Below are 16,402 nucleotides of genomic sequence, written 5' to 3'. Positions count from 1 at the left end.
GTAACCCCAACACTATCTGATTCTAGACCCAAAACATAAAGACACTAACTATAAACCCTAATCCCAAAACCTAACCATAATCCCCAACTCTAAACTCTAACCATTAACCTAACCCCAGCCCCTAAACCTAAACTCCAAGGCCTAAACCTAACCCCTAACTCTAAACCCCAAACCATACAACAAAACCTAACCCCTAACCCTACACCTAACCTCAACCACCTAACCCTATCTGTGGCTTTTGTTGTTCCCACAAGGGGCCCTGCTGCCCTCCAGAGTGCCCTAGGGCTTTTGCTGAGTTTTGCCTAGCCCTGCAAGGAGCTCTGCTGCCTTCCAGTGTGTCCCAGGGCTTTTGCCAGGCTTTGTGAGACCCATATGGGGCCCTGCTTCCCTGTGGAGCACTACAGGGCTTTTGCTGGGCTTTGCTGGTGCCCATAAGTGCATGGGAAGGAGAGGGCCACCAACAGCTCTAAGTCCTGGCCACTTGTGAGAGTGGTGCCTGGTGTCAGTTTTGCAGCTAGGCTGTGGCTAGGGCAAGGGTGTAGGTGAGTAGGAGCCTTCAGACTGAAACCAACAGGAATCCTTCCAATGATTTAAAAAGAATGTTGGATGGGATCCTACAGAAAACTGCCATGACTTCGAGTTGACAATTCTGTTTTGACTGCTGCCTGTCACTTGCAGCCCTGCAGACACCTGCACACTAGCTGCTGCTGGAATTCACCAGGTGCTGTCCTACCTGTCTGTCTTGGAATAACTGCTTTTGCTCACATTCAGAACATCCTCCAATCCTTCTGAAGCCTTTCTGTTGTTCACATGCCTCATATCCTAAATCACTAACAGTTCAGGCTCCTCTGTGAATTAATGTGCTACAACAGGTGAAAATCTCCAGTCCTATCTATTCCCCTCTTCTCTGCTTAACAACTCCTTCTTTGCATCCTCCTTTCCTTCTGCTCACACTGGTAAGTGACAAATTTCCTTCAAAAAGGAATTCTTCCCTTTTTAGATAGTCCTTTTAACACTTGCCTGTACCCTGGTTGCTAATAACTTGCACGTTGTGCCACAATCTTGTCAGCCTTTCCTCTTTGCTGCAAACAACTGCATGTATAAATTCTCAGTCACAAAGAGGATGTTTCCAAGAAAGCATTGAATTAGTGTGAGTTCTTTTCTCAGCTCTGAAATCAGCTCCAGGGCAGAAGACATGCTCTTCACCTTCCTCCTGTCCATGTCAGTTGAACACACAGATCCACGCAGTAGAAGTCTCTTTCAACAGTTATCTTGGAATCTCCCCATCAAGCTTTGCTGCAGGTAGAGCTTCCAGAAAAAAACCCATTTATATGACTAAATGAGAACTGCAGGTCATGATGCCACAGCAGACACCTCACTTTAACCCATTCACTAAATCACAGTCCAATCCTACAGGGTCAGTACCTGCTTTCCTCATCAACACAGCTCCTGATGAGTTCTCATCTCCCCAGGTTACTTGGCATAAAGTGACTGCACTTAACACATGTATTCTGAATTTTAGCACAAAGACATTTTTCTTTCCCCAAAGCACTTTTGTGTCATTACATCTGAATCACAGCCTCCACTGTGAAAGAAAGAAGTCTTGGCTTTAAAACAGGTGAATGTAAAATAGGACTTAACAACATCTCAAAGAAGCCAACTCAACTCCCATCTACAAACATAGTAATTTTTAAGTCTTCCAACACTGGGGAGCACAGTAAAGAATTTTTGAGTGGCCTGGCAAGGCTGAAGACTGTCTTAATTGTAGCTTCTCTTGGAAAAGCCTGTTATACAGACAGACTTCCCTACTCCCAATTCCAGTCATCTCTATTGCTTTTGGGGGATAAAGGGAACAAAGGAATAATCTAAAAGTCTTTTTCACTGAAGATCAAAAAATGCTAACACTTTCATACAGAAAGTAGAAGTTCAGTACAGACTGCCAGCTCAGAGCAGGACACAGGCACATCCTGCATGTGTCCAACACTGGCTTCCTCATGATGAGGCCTGTCCTTTCAATATAAACAATGGCATGTTATTATTTTAGGGATAATCTCTTTGAACCACCTCGGTGGTCAGTTCCTATCAGGGCTGCTTTCTAATACAGCGGGCACAGCAGTTGTGGAAAAGCCTGCAGGGAAACATCTGCCACAGCAAACCTCCGCAATAGAGTGCAATACACCCAGGGGTAGGGAGAGGACTTTTGTCCTTCCTGAGAACATGCACTCTGCCAAAGCCATAATCAGGACCACTTCCAGGAGCTTGGGGTCACTTGGTTTTGAACAGAATGGGAGCTACAGCCATCCATATTCCCAGAGGTGTGCTCCTTCTTTCACTACCAGCAGGTGAGCTATGGAATTGAAGACCACCGAGCCGCATGCATATGTTTGCATTCAATCCTCCTTTCAAGAGATTCCACTGGCACATGCCAGGATACACCTGAAGAGTTATAGAAATAACTAAAGTATAGCAGAAAGATCACAAAAATGAGGGCAGGGATGGACAGCGGGTTTATTGTCTCAGGAAAATAAGGCAACCCTCTCCCTTAATTTTTTTGCTATTAAATTGAGCATCAGAACCAAAGCCATGAATCATTTATCTGCAAATACCCCCAGTGCCTGAGAATACTGTCAGACTCCTCATGTGCTGTGTGCTGGCACTGGGACATACAAAGGTGTCCTGCAAATCCTGCCCTGCTGAAAAGTTTCACAGCACCAGCAGGTTATGCCAATCTGCCAGAGTAGGATACAGCAAACAACGTTTTCTGCTGTGTGGGAAGGAACCACTTCTAATTCCAACTCTGTGGCTTGTGTCTGCTGGCAAGGACAAACACACTATTAGTTACAAAGAAAGTAAAATGTAACTCCATCAGTCCAGAGACAGAGCCTTAAGTGGCTCCTTTCCTGAGAGGATGGACACTCACAGAAAAATTGTTGCCAGTGAAAGTAGCCTGAAGCACTGACTTGAGGAAGTATTTGGCACTAAGGAGTTCAAGGCAGGAAAAAGTAAGGAAAGCCATCTTTTGGCCAAGGAATGGTACAGATGTTCAATGAATTCTTCTGTAGACACTTTTCATTCCCTCTTGTGCGCAAGGGGCACAGGAGCAAAATGCATCTGCAAGTTATGATGTGCTGCACGCAATATAAAACTGTCAGGGGAAGCCCTCAAATGCTAGTATTTTTCCTCTCCAATGGTTTTTAAGAGCTGAAAAGTTTTGGGGAACAGATGTTTTTGTAGTGTCTGTATTTTCTCACCTCTGCTTTTCATAGTGTGCATTGCCTGGGCTTGCACAGCACACAACAATGTTATCCTCAGCAAAAGAGGGTTAGGGTGCACAAAGGGCCCTGCCCAACATTTGCCATGCTTTTGCCCTACTTTCTTTTAAAGATGGTTCTTAGAAAAACATCATCTCTCCCTCAGTAACCCTTTCCCATCCTTTCTCAACAATTAATAGCCCAACAGTGGATCAGTTTGACCTTCCTTTCTTGGAAATCATTTGACGTGTACAGCAAAGTTTGTTTTGCAAAAAACAGTTCCAGCCATATGCACCCATTTGTACACCCCTTGTGCTTGTGTTGCTAATAAAGGTTTATATTTGGCATGGACAGACAGCACTGAGTTGTTCTGTTAAACAAGTATAGGCCATCCTGTTTCCCTGCTAGGCCCTATCTGCCAGAAGCAATGGTGATGATTCCTGTTGCGATGGGTGGCTGCACATCTCAGTATCACAAGAGCTGACAATTTGTTGAGGTTACAGTCTAGGTCTGACAAGCTTCAGGACAACTCCTTGCTTTAGCCCACAAATAGATGGTCCCTGTGGTATTGGCTCTCCACAGCTCACAGACTCAAGCCTTGCTGCTCTTAACACCACTGTTAATAAGCTCTATTATGACTTGAAAGCTCCTGCCTGAAGGGTCCAGTTTTACACAAGCACTTAAGTATGACAGGGGAACATTTAAAAATGCTTCTCAGCAAGGCCATTAAAATGGAGAGAAACTTCCACTGCAGTTAAGAGTCAGAAGATACAGCAGCCTGAGAAGCAGGCTAGCAGGTACAGAGCAGGTCACACCATTTCACTGCTCCACGCTTCAACTTTCACTGCTACCAAACACAGAGGACAGCACTGTCCTATGAAAAGCCTATATAAATCTACAGAGGGAAACTGCAAGGAACAGCTAAGGTTAACTATGCAAAGATCCTGCCCTTCTACCACACAGGGCTGCTTCAACAACAGTCACTTTGACCCAAGGGCAAGACACTCCTTTTCTCTATACAAAGCACTTTCTCCCACTTAGGGCTGCCCTTGGGTATTTTGCAGAGTAAAGCACAGCAGGTTTTCAACTGCCTGCAGGATTTTCAAAAGCTGCCACTTGCTCCAGATCACTGAATTGTATCTGCTGTGACTCAGGCTGCTGTACGGGCGAAGGGACAGCTCCATCCATTACACGCGTCCAATAAAACATCACACAAGCAGGAGGGGATAACTGATGCAAGCCAGCAGGTAAGCCTGCTGCCCCTTTCCTAATAAGCTGAGTTAGGTGAGGGACAAGCTAAGAGAGGGAAAAGCAGAATAACAACAGCATATGGACAGGTTCATGCTTGGGCTTTTGCAAATGAGCTGCCCTTTTCCAGACTCCTCATGCCAGCCAGTGGAACACCACCTCCAGCCCACCTCTTTCAGTTGTGCAGGACTCAAAGCATGACACTCTCCACAACAAGAGGCAAGAGTGGCATGTCCACTACTTATTGTGGGATGGCCAAGCTCTCATAGCACCACAGATCCACAGTTAAGTCAGGCTGGTCTTACTGACTACTTCACAGCTGCTTTGTTAAGTCACAGCCTTCTTTGGGATCACCCTGCCCAAGAAGATGGAAACAAGCAATGACTCTTGACTAGAGCTGAGTTTGCTGGAGCTGGTACCTCTCTAAAACTTTACTAGTGCAAGTTGTGCATGTCTCCAGCTCCTCAGAACAGGATTTGTGAGAAACTGCTTGGCAGAAGAGCAGCAGCAAAGCAAAGACCAACAATGCATGGCTCTAAATACACCTAAGTGGGAGAGAATGCCTGTGCCTGCTCCCTAACTCAATTCCATCTGCAATTCCTGCATTGTGATCCTGCTAAGAACTCCAAAGTATTCACTGGAGCAGTTGTAAGACTAGGTTAAAATGGACACTTAGCTCAGCTGTTCTCTCCATCTGTGACCTCAGTGCTCCTTCACAGTGACCAGTGGAGCACTTTAGTTAGCCAGGAATACGGAAACTGGCAAAAGAAGGCCTATGTGCAGGATCCTTGGCCCTTCCTGTTCTCATAGTTCCCTCAGCTAAAGGCAAACCAGCCCACCACATTCAGGCAACCCAAGAACATCCCTTCACAGCCTGTAGACCCTTTCCTGCTGGGAAGTTTTGACAAGACAGGGAAAGAACAGTCATCTTCATCAGATGCCCAATTCCATCTCCAGAAGAGCTTGCGCTTGCATTAAAGATGGCAGCTTCATGTCACTTGTTATAAGGGATCCTGGATGCCACTGCAGTGGGCAGAAGAATCTGTTCCTGCAGGGTCCTGCGAGGGGCTGCTGAGATGGTATTTCTCAGGAAAATAGAGTGTTTTGTGAATCAGGTTTTTGACAGCAGAAACATCGCTTCTGTCTAAGGAAAAGAGAGGAAAAACAGTTGTTAGGCATTCTCATCAAGCAGTATGAAAGCCTCTTCCTTAAGAAATACCTGGAACTCTGGTTCCCAGAACTTCATCTGCCAGCAGCCCCTTCCTCTCTTTCTTTCTGTACATCCTCTGCTCTTTCTGCCCTCACCTATACCCAGCTGCTGCAGGAGATTTCCAAACTCCGGGTCACAATCCAGGATTTTCAACAGGTTGGTGGACTCCATTCTCTCCAGCTGCACATCCCAGTAGATGTAGATCTTCTGGCTGAAGCTGACATAAACAAGGCAGGGACTGTTGCTCCCCTCTTTGCATGCATAGAGGCCTGCAGAAAGCAGAAGTGTGGAGATCTGACTACTTCCAAAAGGATAGAGAAAGCAAGCAATTGACATTTCATGACAAGGTACCAAAGCTGCTAACTGAAAACAGCAAGCACCTGGGCAGAGATATGGGCTTGGTATACAAAGTCCCTTTGAGAAAATCCAAGAAGCTGCCCTGAACTGCATGAAGCTTGGGGATTTGCAAGCTGCTTCTTGCAGGTCTGAGAGAAGGGACTGAGTAGAGCCAAAGCTTGGGCTCATTATCTCCACTTCAGAACAGCTTAGAAGTCTGCATATTAAAAAAGCGGTGGGCAAGACAAGAGACCACTGCAGCACTTCCAAAAAGGACAAGAAAAAAACCCCAAACTACCAAAGACAAACCTTAGCATCACTTCCTCTCACCCGTACTTTTCCCAGATGCCACCAGAGGAAAGACTAGCTGGGCCTTCTGCAGTATGCACACAGGGAAATTATTCCCCACTGCAGGCAGACAAAGGATTCTCGGTCTCCCCAATGGGGGTAGTAGCTTTGAGGGGAAAATGCTGTGAGGGCTGCCTTTGCAGTCAGGCTTCCCACCTGCACAGAAGGCACTGACATTCTCATCTGCTTGGAATCTGGCCACAGTCCGGTTGTGGTCAATGATGTACGTCTGACCGTCCCACGCACAGGCAATCACCTCCTCGTGCCCATTGCCCTGCAGGAACCAGAAGACTGCGTATTACACAGACATCACCTACTCCCAGGGACAGCCAAGAATCTTTCTTGCTTGTTCAGAGACAGAACACTAATGTCTGGGTGTCACTTCTGGACACCTCATGCAGACATTTTGCACTTGGAGCTCATCTCTCTTCTCTGTGGCAATCCTTAGGTACTGTAAGAGCTTGTAGACAATCAGGATATTAGCAGTGAGCAAAACCATTCAGCTCTGCAGTAAGATTGAAGAACAGCTGGGGACAAAAGTTTATGAATGGATAAAAGGATGCTGCGTCTAACGGACAGACAGCTCAACCTCTTGCAGCTGGGCAGACTGACCTGAGTGCAGAATGTACTGCCACAGTCAGAACATTCTGTGTCATCCTGAGATAATCCCAGCCTTTTCCAGCTGAGTCATACTCCCTCTGCCCTTCCTAAATTCATATTCACACACACAAAGCCATGCTGAGTTTTTGTCTTCATCTCTCCTAGCCTTATTCAGATACTCACTGTAACATCCAGCTTTTCCAGAGCAAAGAGCTGGTGATCAACCTGAACAGACCAGAGCAGCTTGTCTGCTCCCTCCATGAGTTTCAGTGTTCCTGAAGAAAGAAAAAAGCAACTATCTTGAAAACAGTAAAAGGGAGCAAGATGTTTGGTAATGCTAGGCCCTACTCCTTCAACACTTAGGGTTGCTGAGAGTTGGCTCCTAATAGCACAGGCCTGGTCTTGGCTGCTAAATCCATACTGGACACTTGACCCCACCTACCACATTCCTATTACTGTGGCAGTACTGGGCAGGGGGCATTGGCCATGAGAAAGTGGAACATAAACAAGCATCTATCCTCACAGTGCCCTCCATGCCTTCATGTAAAATAGGTCAGCAGAAGGAGTCTTTGAATCAAATTCTCTTGCCTGACCCTTGAAGGGTTTCCGAAGCCTAGCTTCCCTTTCTTTTAAAAATCAAAAGCACTGACCCCCTGGTTCCCTGCTTTGAATTGGTGATAGACCTTGGCTGCCCCACAGGTCTCCCTCCAGGACAGTGGCAGGACTTACCATCCAGAGTACAGAGGGCAAAGAGACCTGAGCCACTATTCTCACTGGAGCCTGTAAGTGCAAAAGAAAATTACTGGAGTTGATGCCATTTTATAAACATCATCCCCGCCCTCTCCTGAAAACAATTAAAAAGATCCAAAGCAAGCTGATCCATGCTGCCTCTTTTCCTTGTTCAGCTGTGCGCAGGACAACACTGACAAATGTCACTAGTTAAAACTGAAGAGGAGAGTCCCCTGACCACTGGGCTGCTTCAGCCCTTCAGCAAACTCTCTACCTAGCTACCAAAAAAAGAAAAGACATGCAAGGCCAAGTTTTAAAAATATGACACTCAGAAAGAGAGGACTAGAGCTGTATTCAACTAAAGCTGCATTTAATCCTTTCAGTAACAATGTAGGAGAGACACTGGCTCCCTGAGGAAGAGCCCAGGAAACCTGGCAGTCAGTGGCAAGCCAGCAGAGCTGAAAGCAAGCAGGCAGTTTCCCCAGAGTAGGTTAACAATGTGAGCCTACCTCCAGTGCCCACAGACAGCTCCAAGTTACAACCCCCTGCACATTCCCGGGTTACAAATCACCCCGTTTCTGCAGATCAGCCTAAAGCAAAGTCCGCTGGTTGAGTGCTTAACTGCCCCTAGTGACATGCACCCAGACAGGCTCTGATCCAAGAGATCTGCTGTGTCCCTCTTGGAAACTGGTCAGCATGGCACTCTTCAGCTCTTTATTGATGGTCCAACATCAATGGGCTTTTTTACAGCCTGCTCTTCATCCCTTGTTCTGTGTGCCTCCATTTTTCACAGACATCTCTCAATACATGCAAGGCTTCATATGCAGTGAAATAATTGATTTCATGCTCTGTTGACCATGTTGCTCACAGCAGCATCAGAGATGCTGGAAACATGACAAGCTTAGGAACTGGGCAGGAAAGGTCCTCTAAGGAAGGGGAAGAGGCTGGGGTTCAGTGGATTGCTCTTCTCCAAAAACTCTAATTACATTGGACAGGCTGAATCATTTTCCACCAGCACTGCAGGGGGCAATACTTGGGCACAGCAAATGCAAGAGAAAGTGATCGCCACTGGGAGTTTTCTGCCTTCTATTATGCCCACACACCCCAAGGGTGAGTGAAAGGTGCTTACTCTCCATAGGTACCAAAGGAGGATTCAGCAGGAGCACCAGGCACAGGTCAGAGCACAAGGAGTTACAGGAGGGAAGCAGTAGCAGCGGGCAACCAAAGTCTGGACACTAGAGCAGTGTGTCAGGGCTGACAGAAGCTGGCAGCTGTGCAGATTTTAGATACAAGAGCTGAACACAACACAGTGGAAGAAGACAGAGGACAATGATACAGATGAAATATGGAAGCAGCTCTGGAGAGGCTGGGGCCTCACAGGAGAAGGAGGAGCAGCACATAGCTACCAGGAATTGAGATTCAAATGCTGGAAACCAAGAACGAAGATGAGGCTGTGGGAGAGGAGAGATGCATCTCGGAAATGAGAAGGAGGCATCAGCTGCAGCCATGCAGAAACAAGGATCAAGGACATCTGTAGGAGCATGGCACAGCAGCCATTCAAACTGACTAAATGCAGGTCAGCAGAGGCTGCAGAGAAACTCTTGTGCTGAGTGAAGGATAAGGGCTACCTAGGAAAGGACAAAGGCTGTAAAAAGCTCATGTGCAAATATCCAACTGTCTTTCTTTGGGAGCCGGCTAAGAGAAGCCAAGATCCCTCTGTTCCTGCAGCTGCCTCTCACTGCTATTTTTCTACCACAGGAAATCTGATTTCATCCTGGACTGACATACTGAAAAACCATCAGGGGCAGCTGCTGGGCTGGAGATTCCCAAGCTGCTGATCTCTCACCTCGGGCAATGCTACCAATCAGATGAGTGGAGACATTCTTGTTGTGAATCCGTCCAGATGTCTGATGTAGAATCACATCTCGAACAGGGGCCTCACTGGGGAAAGGAGAAAGACAACAGGGAAAAATTAGGGAACCACGCCTGGGACTGTCTCAGAACAATCTCAGGAGCAGAGTATTCCAAAGCTCTACAAATCCAGGCACTGACAGAGTTTGTGAACAGGTTTATCCCTTTAATGATAAAGGAAAAAAATGCATGCCAGCCCAGGTAGTAAAGAAACTCATCATCAACGTTTAAAAAAAAAAACCAAAATGATTTGATGCATCAAAAAAAAAAAAGAAAAGGAAAGAGCTCAAAAAAACCCAGTAAGGCCTGTATTCCAGTGAAGGAAAAAAAAAAGGACCATTTTGTCTTTACTGTCATATAAGCCTGGCTGCTTTTCACTCACAAAGTGTCTGCCTAGAGTTGAACAGGTTGGTGAGAGACCACATCTGGGCCTGACTTCTGGTTAGCAGGGTACCATTCCACTAAGTTCTCTAAGACATCAAGGAGACTTGCCTAGCTCCTCTCCTGCTGCAGCTTTTTGTGTCTGCCTTGAAGTCTCACAGAACACCACAGAAGCACCCAAATTCCCCACCAGGGTTCTTCCAGCATCAAGACAGTAACAAGCACCTCACTGCTCATCCTGATTGCTCTGGTTGTGATTTACAGCACTGGGTGCCAGGGGTCTCATTAGGAAAACCTCTAATTGCCTCACCTGCAGAAAACAGGTGAATGAGCCCAGTTTTATCCTGGGTTTCAGATGAATTTGGTTTGGCCCAGCCTCTCAGTTGTTACCCTGCAATCTGATGACCTTCCTTTGGAGATCTAGGTCACTCATTTCCCTACCTTAGCTCCCAGAACCAGCCCCCGCAGTGAGCTGGTTTTGCCACTCTCCTTGCCCAATTCAAGAAGAGAGTGGGATACAAGGAAAGCAGCACTATTCATCTTTGCAACAGACACATGAAGAGTGTTCATGGAAGCTTGGGTACAGGCAGGCTTAAGTGATGAGCTACCAGCAGCACAGCAGGCCACTGAAGCAAGGACAGTGACAGTACCTCCCACCTCACAACAGTGGTGTGGTGGCAGTCCCCTGGAACACACAGCCACAGTGGCACCTGCTCACGTACCCCTGCAGGAACAGCCTCACCTGCTCGCGGCAGATCCGTCCCTTCCCGCGGCTGCGTCCCGCTGCTCCGTGTCCCAGGTGCACAGCAGGATGGCGTAGCCACAGCCGGGCTGTGACACCATCAGCTCTGGTGAGCCACCAGGGCCTGGGTTCACAGACAGGCTGTCCACCTACAGTGGCAGAGGAAAAGCAAGGATAGAGTCAAGAACTCTGAAAGGTTTACAGTGCTCCTCTAAACTAAATCTGAATATGGCAAATCTTCTGAGAGAGCTGAGCAGCAGCTGAACAAATTCAGCTGGAAGCAAAATGTCCAAGTTCACTAAAAGGTTGGTTCCCTACCAAAAGCCACTTTAAAACACCACTGGTAATTTCCACTAACGCTCTCTTACCGGGCAAGAGCAACTGTTTCCCAGACCAACCCACCAGCTGCTCTGCATGTACAGAAAAACCACTGGGCAAATCTTTCAAGCCATCAACATGACAATTGTTTTGTTCATAGGACTGAGATTCTGTGCTTCTTCTCTTGAAAAAGCCACCTCTTGAAGACTGTGTGGCAAGTACTGCTCTCAACATCCTTTTTTCCTTACCTGACCTTCTAGAAGCCATTTCTTCAACAGGATCAATTGCCCAGAGACATGGTCTGAATTCTCTGATGAGTCCTCCCAGCGGAAGGCACGGACCACCCTGTCAGTGTAACCCACCACCAACTCACACTTCCCATCTCCATCTGTAGGGAAGAGAGAGAGACAGAGGGACTCTCTCAAGCCCTAAGAGCCCAAACATGCAGAAACCACTCTGCTGGCTTCTACAGTTAGCATCCCTGAGGATCCCAACCCTGTAATGAAAACTTGCACTTCAGAAACATTCATGAAGTTCTTGTTTCTCTCCTTCATGACTTGGCTATGGTTTGTTGGAGTATCTGTTTCAGCAAGACAGTAATTTCCTTCTGCAAGTGCCCCCAACATCACACACAAACTCCTTCACCTTGCATTCCCACACCAGCTTTGTGGCTCACCAATGTCATTGATGAGCATGACCTTGGTGTTGGCAGGAATGTGCTGCTTGAACACTGGCTTCTGCTCTTCTGCCCCTGCCAACTCATGGTGGCCTGAAGCATCTGGGTGTTTTGAATTCAGAGAGGTCAGGTCAAAAAGATGAAACCAGCCTTCTGCACTCACCGCCACCACGAAATTCTGTGAGGGAAGAGAAAAACCTTTTGATTCTTCCTCCTTTAGAAAGTGCAGAAGCTGTCCCACAGCAGGGCAAAGGAAGACACAAGGGTAGATCAATCAAGATCAATGCCTGCTACAGAGGGAACAGGAGGTTTTTGGCCAGCACACAAACTACTCTGCTACTGGCAGGGTCCAAGCTTCTTGTTCATCTTTGTCAGACTGTGGTATCAAGCTGATATGTGTGCAACCCTCAAACAGTGCGTGGCTTTCTCAATGCCCACGTCAGCTCTGCTCCCCACTGAAGCAAACACAGCTACACTATTTCGGGCAGGGTGCCTAAACTGGGACCTTTGGACTCATTGGTCCTGGCTAAACCCCCAGAAACAGCAATCCAACAAAAGGAGTCATAGTAGACCCGGTGGAATTTGCTTGGGAGTCCAGACTATTCTGTGTCTCAGTCTTGTTCAGATGACCTTAAATGCACACAGCCAAGTGGCAGAAAGACCACGGCCCACAGCAGACATCAGCACAAGAAGGGCAAAAGCCACAGAGCAAAAGGAGCAACCCTCAAACCACCAAAGCCTTGTGGTGCTCTCACAAGGGAAGATGGAAATCAAAAGTGCTCTCTGAAGATAGGATGGATTCCCTTGATCTCTAAAACCCACATAAGGCTCACAGAAAGATACCAGTTACATATAAACAGAAGAACAGTTTAAAACAGTAGTGCTAAAACTCAGAGCAAAGATCCTGGAGACAAAGCACCAGCAATCTGTCCTCCTCCACACTCAGCACATGACATGACCTTAATCTCCTACATAGCTCCCACATGCCCTACAGACACAGCTGGGAAGGTTTGGCTCCTCTCACCTTTCCTTTATTGCACACATCTCCCACACCGACACATGTGAGCTGCAAAAGAAAACAAGGCCATCCATGAGAGAAGGCAACCCAACCCAGCACCCTGGGATAAACCTCTGCCCTACCCCCTCCCCTCTCACATAAAGCATCTCTTGAACTCCAAACAGCCTTTTGAAGGACAAACAGAGCAGAGTCAAGGGACAGAAACACAACTGGTCAGAGCCCTGGGGCAAAACCCACAGTGCTCAGAGCAGGGTAAAGGTGGGACAGAAGGCCAGTTTCTATGTTTGTCCATTGATTTCCTCATCACTTACAGCCCATGGGGCTGTGGGCAAAAGCAGGGTCTTGAATAATTACATGTAAGACATCAGAACCAGTTCTGGCTGCCATTCCTCTCTAGCCTACATATTCCTAGGCAAAGGACGAGGACAGCTGGCTGCACATACACCAAAAGGCCCAACCATTTAGAAATTTTGTCAAGAACTGACCATTCCTTGGCAAGATCGCACAGCCCAGGGCTTGCTGTCATCATTCTTGTAAACATAGAGTTTTCCACTGGTGTCTCCCACCACGAGTTCATTCAGCTGTACAAGAAAAGTAGGAAGAAATCCACAATTACATTAACAGTATTCCTTCAACAGCAATAATCTCAGAATTCATATATAAAAATCACTCTCTGGGAAGAAGCAGCAAAACAAAACAAATTAAAGAGACAATCTTGAATCAAAATGGAAGGCCTGGGAAAATATACAAGCCCTAATTTTATTCTTGCAGGTAAAAGAGATGGAGAATGGCTCATTAGAGCAACATCCCATTACCTACTGCTTCTCCACTCACTGTTTCAGAGTCGTGACACTGACTGTTTTAACATCCTGCTCAGCTAATCATCATCACTCCATCTTCCATCCTTCAATCTAGATTGACTTGAATCACCTAAGGAAGATGATGGCAATGACAAAAATACAATCATCCAGGAACAGGATGACAGTGCAAGAACACTTTCAACAGATTTACACAGGATGTTCAATCTCACTGCTGAAGGGGTAAGGGGTATTTCAGAACGGTGATTATTTCTTCGAAGAAGATTTCTAAAAATCACCAACCACCCATGCTGATGAGCCTACTCCCATCATCCCATCTCCTGCATCATGCCTCTGTATTTAAATGGTGTGCATATCATAACTCCCTGCACACCTTACCCTATACAACATAACTATTAATGGGGAAATCCCTTTAATCAGCTATTGCATTGCTAGCCACTACACCTCTCAGGATAAGGCTGTAAAAAACCTTGACTGTTGAGGAGAAGAAACATTTCACATATAGCTGGTTAAGCTAACCTCTTCCTAGTTACAGGCAAATCAAAACCATCCATTTTTGGGGCTGATAGCAACACTCCCAATGCACATCCATCCATCACACGGGTCAAGAGACACCGAGCATTGGCTCTACCCTGTTTGTGATCCGCTTTGCCCAGCAAAGCACCCCTACATCCCCACCACTGTGACAGGTGAGTGTCTGTCTCCCTTTGGGAGCAGAAATTGGCTCTGCACCACCCAGGCCACACCAGGGGTGACCAGCACGCGTAATGGCGAGGGAAGCCCGGACCAGCTGCAGCCCGGCAAACATTCCCTTTGCAGGGGAACTCCGGGGAGGCTCTGACCAAAGCCCTGCGTCCCTCACACCGCTCAGGCGCCCGCCAAGCCCCGTGTGTCACCCCGGGGGCTGGAAGCCCCGCCAGCTCCTCCTGGCACCTGCCCTGAGGCCGCCCCAGCCGCGCGGTGCTTCCCCCCAGCCCCGTCTCCGAGGCGGCCCCGCGGGCACCCCCAGCCGGGCCCGCTGCCCCGCGGCCGCCCCGCCCCGGGCTCCGGGCTCGGACCGTGTCGTTGTCGGCGTCCCCCAGGCAGATGGCGTGCGGGAAGAGGCTGCCGGCGAAGTCCAGCGCCACGCACTGCACGTAGCTGACGGAGCGCATCCCGCCGGGCCCGCAGCGCAGGGAACGCCGGGAGCGCGGGGCGGCGCCGGCAGGAAGGCGGCGGCTGCCCCCGGAGCGGGCGGCTGCGGCAGCAGCGCCCGCCCTGAAGGAGTCACACACGGAGAGACAGGCGGGGGCGGCGTACAGAGTCAGTACTGTAACTGTTTATTTTAAGCATTGGCTTTTTCTCTATAAGGACATACATAACGAAGTTCATAGCTGAGGTTTACATGCATGACCGCACTTATAAACACCAGTTTGCCACCTTCTGCCGGCAACCAGACCCATTTATAAAGACAGCATGGAGCATCCTTTCAGCTGCCTGAATAGGGCATGTTTAGGGTCCTTAAGAGATTTACATTCTCAAACAGTTCATAGCTTATGTAGTAACAACGAGGGCACGGTGGTACTTTCAAGACCGCTCACACTTAACAACAGATGCACCATTAACTAGATTTTTTTAGATGTGCCACAGAAATCATCTCACTTTTTGCTTTCAGAAACATGTACAACTATCATGCCCGTGGGAGATTTTTGAAAACTGTTGTTCAACAATTAGGAATTTAGCATTAGGGCTTGGCCCTATGCTTTAGCAGCAAAAACAATTTCAGCCACAGAGGCTTGTATTTCCAGTAATAATTAGCAACAAATCAAGGTATTTACTTGCTGAAGAAAAAGTACTCTGGCTTGGCATTCCTGCCCCCCTCCTTAAATGTTTTTCTAGGTCTATAGATCCCTGCTTGTAACTCCAATTGACATTCACACAGTGTTGTTTCCCAACAACACTGAGAGAGGTGGTGCTTTGGTACAAGCTTTTCACATCCATGGGGCTGTTATTAGTCAGAGCTCATGAATATCACCTTCATTACCTGGCACCCCCTAAGGCTTTATTAAGCAAATGAAATCAGCGTTTCCTTAAAAGAAGTGACCTCCCTAAGCCCTTCATCCTGCCTCTCTCCTATCCCCCACCCCCCCCACCCCGTGGTGAGGTTCTGAGCACTGCTACCCTGTGCAGAGTGCTGCAGCTCCCAGCCTTCTAACCAAGCTGCAACCTAGCAGCAGGTGGTGAATTTGGTATCTGGGGCCCAGGGGCAGGGCAGCACTCCAAACAGCCCTCACACCACTTTGGTGACAGCTCCAGGGCCCAAGCTGGGGTGGCACTGCTGCAGGACAGGTACTGGCACTCCCCCTGCCTAGAAGAACCCCACGAGTAAGTGCTTACACAGTACTTCTGTTTCAGCAAAGGAGATCAGGAATTCACGTTGTATTACATGTTAAAACAGGGATACTCTCTGCAATATACACACAATTCCAGCCCATGGCATGCCATGCAAAGACATCTTTTTCACCATAAAAAAGTCCATTTATTTTGATCTGAGAGGAACAGATTTTCTACTTTCCTTCTGGAGAGCAGGCAAAACGATGCCCCTTCTGCCCCTGTCTCAGAACAGGACACTGGCAATGCTGAATTTAACACCACATGATAGGATAAACAACAGTTGAGTTTGAATACTATGTTCCATGCCTTCAGACAAACAAAAAAGCCCACCCCAACCAAAAGCCCCCACAAAATTCAAAAGCACACCCACCCCCAAACAAGACACACAAACTGCAGAAAGAAGCAGAATACTGAGTAATAGCTTTCTTGTGAGATCTGGGTAA

At 47.6% G+C, this 16,402-nt stretch overlaps 1 protein-coding gene across 1 annotated transcript; it reads right to left on the bottom strand.

Annotated features, from left to right (window-relative positions):
* Positions 1-2,484: 2,484 nt before the first annotated feature.
* ITFG2 (integrin alpha FG-GAP repeat containing 2) lies at positions 2,485-14,778 on the bottom strand. Its single transcript, XM_042024281.1, has 12 exons — positions 14,645-14,778; positions 13,254-13,349; positions 12,775-12,816; positions 11,751-11,928; positions 11,323-11,462; positions 10,757-10,905; positions 9,569-9,663; positions 7,723-7,773; positions 7,177-7,268; positions 6,550-6,667; positions 5,805-5,978; positions 2,485-5,643 (listed from the first exon to the last, which is right to left on the bottom strand). The coding sequence occupies exons 1-12, from the start codon at positions 14,738-14,740 to the stop codon at positions 5,501-5,503; spliced, it is 1,374 nt and encodes a 457-aa protein (XP_041880215.1). The 5' UTR covers positions 14,741-14,778; the 3' UTR covers positions 2,485-5,500.
* Between the last annotated feature and the right edge of the window lie 1,624 nt (positions 14,779-16,402).

This window comes from Corvus kubaryi, unplaced genomic scaffold, assembly GCF_017639235.1.
Source record: "Corvus kubaryi isolate FWS band 111438036 unplaced genomic scaffold, C.kubaryi_AGA036_p1.0 37260, whole genome shotgun sequence".
Taxonomy (NCBI): domain Eukaryota; kingdom Metazoa; phylum Chordata; class Aves; order Passeriformes; family Corvidae; genus Corvus; species Corvus kubaryi.
This window is presented reverse-complemented; position numbering and strand designations above follow the sequence as displayed.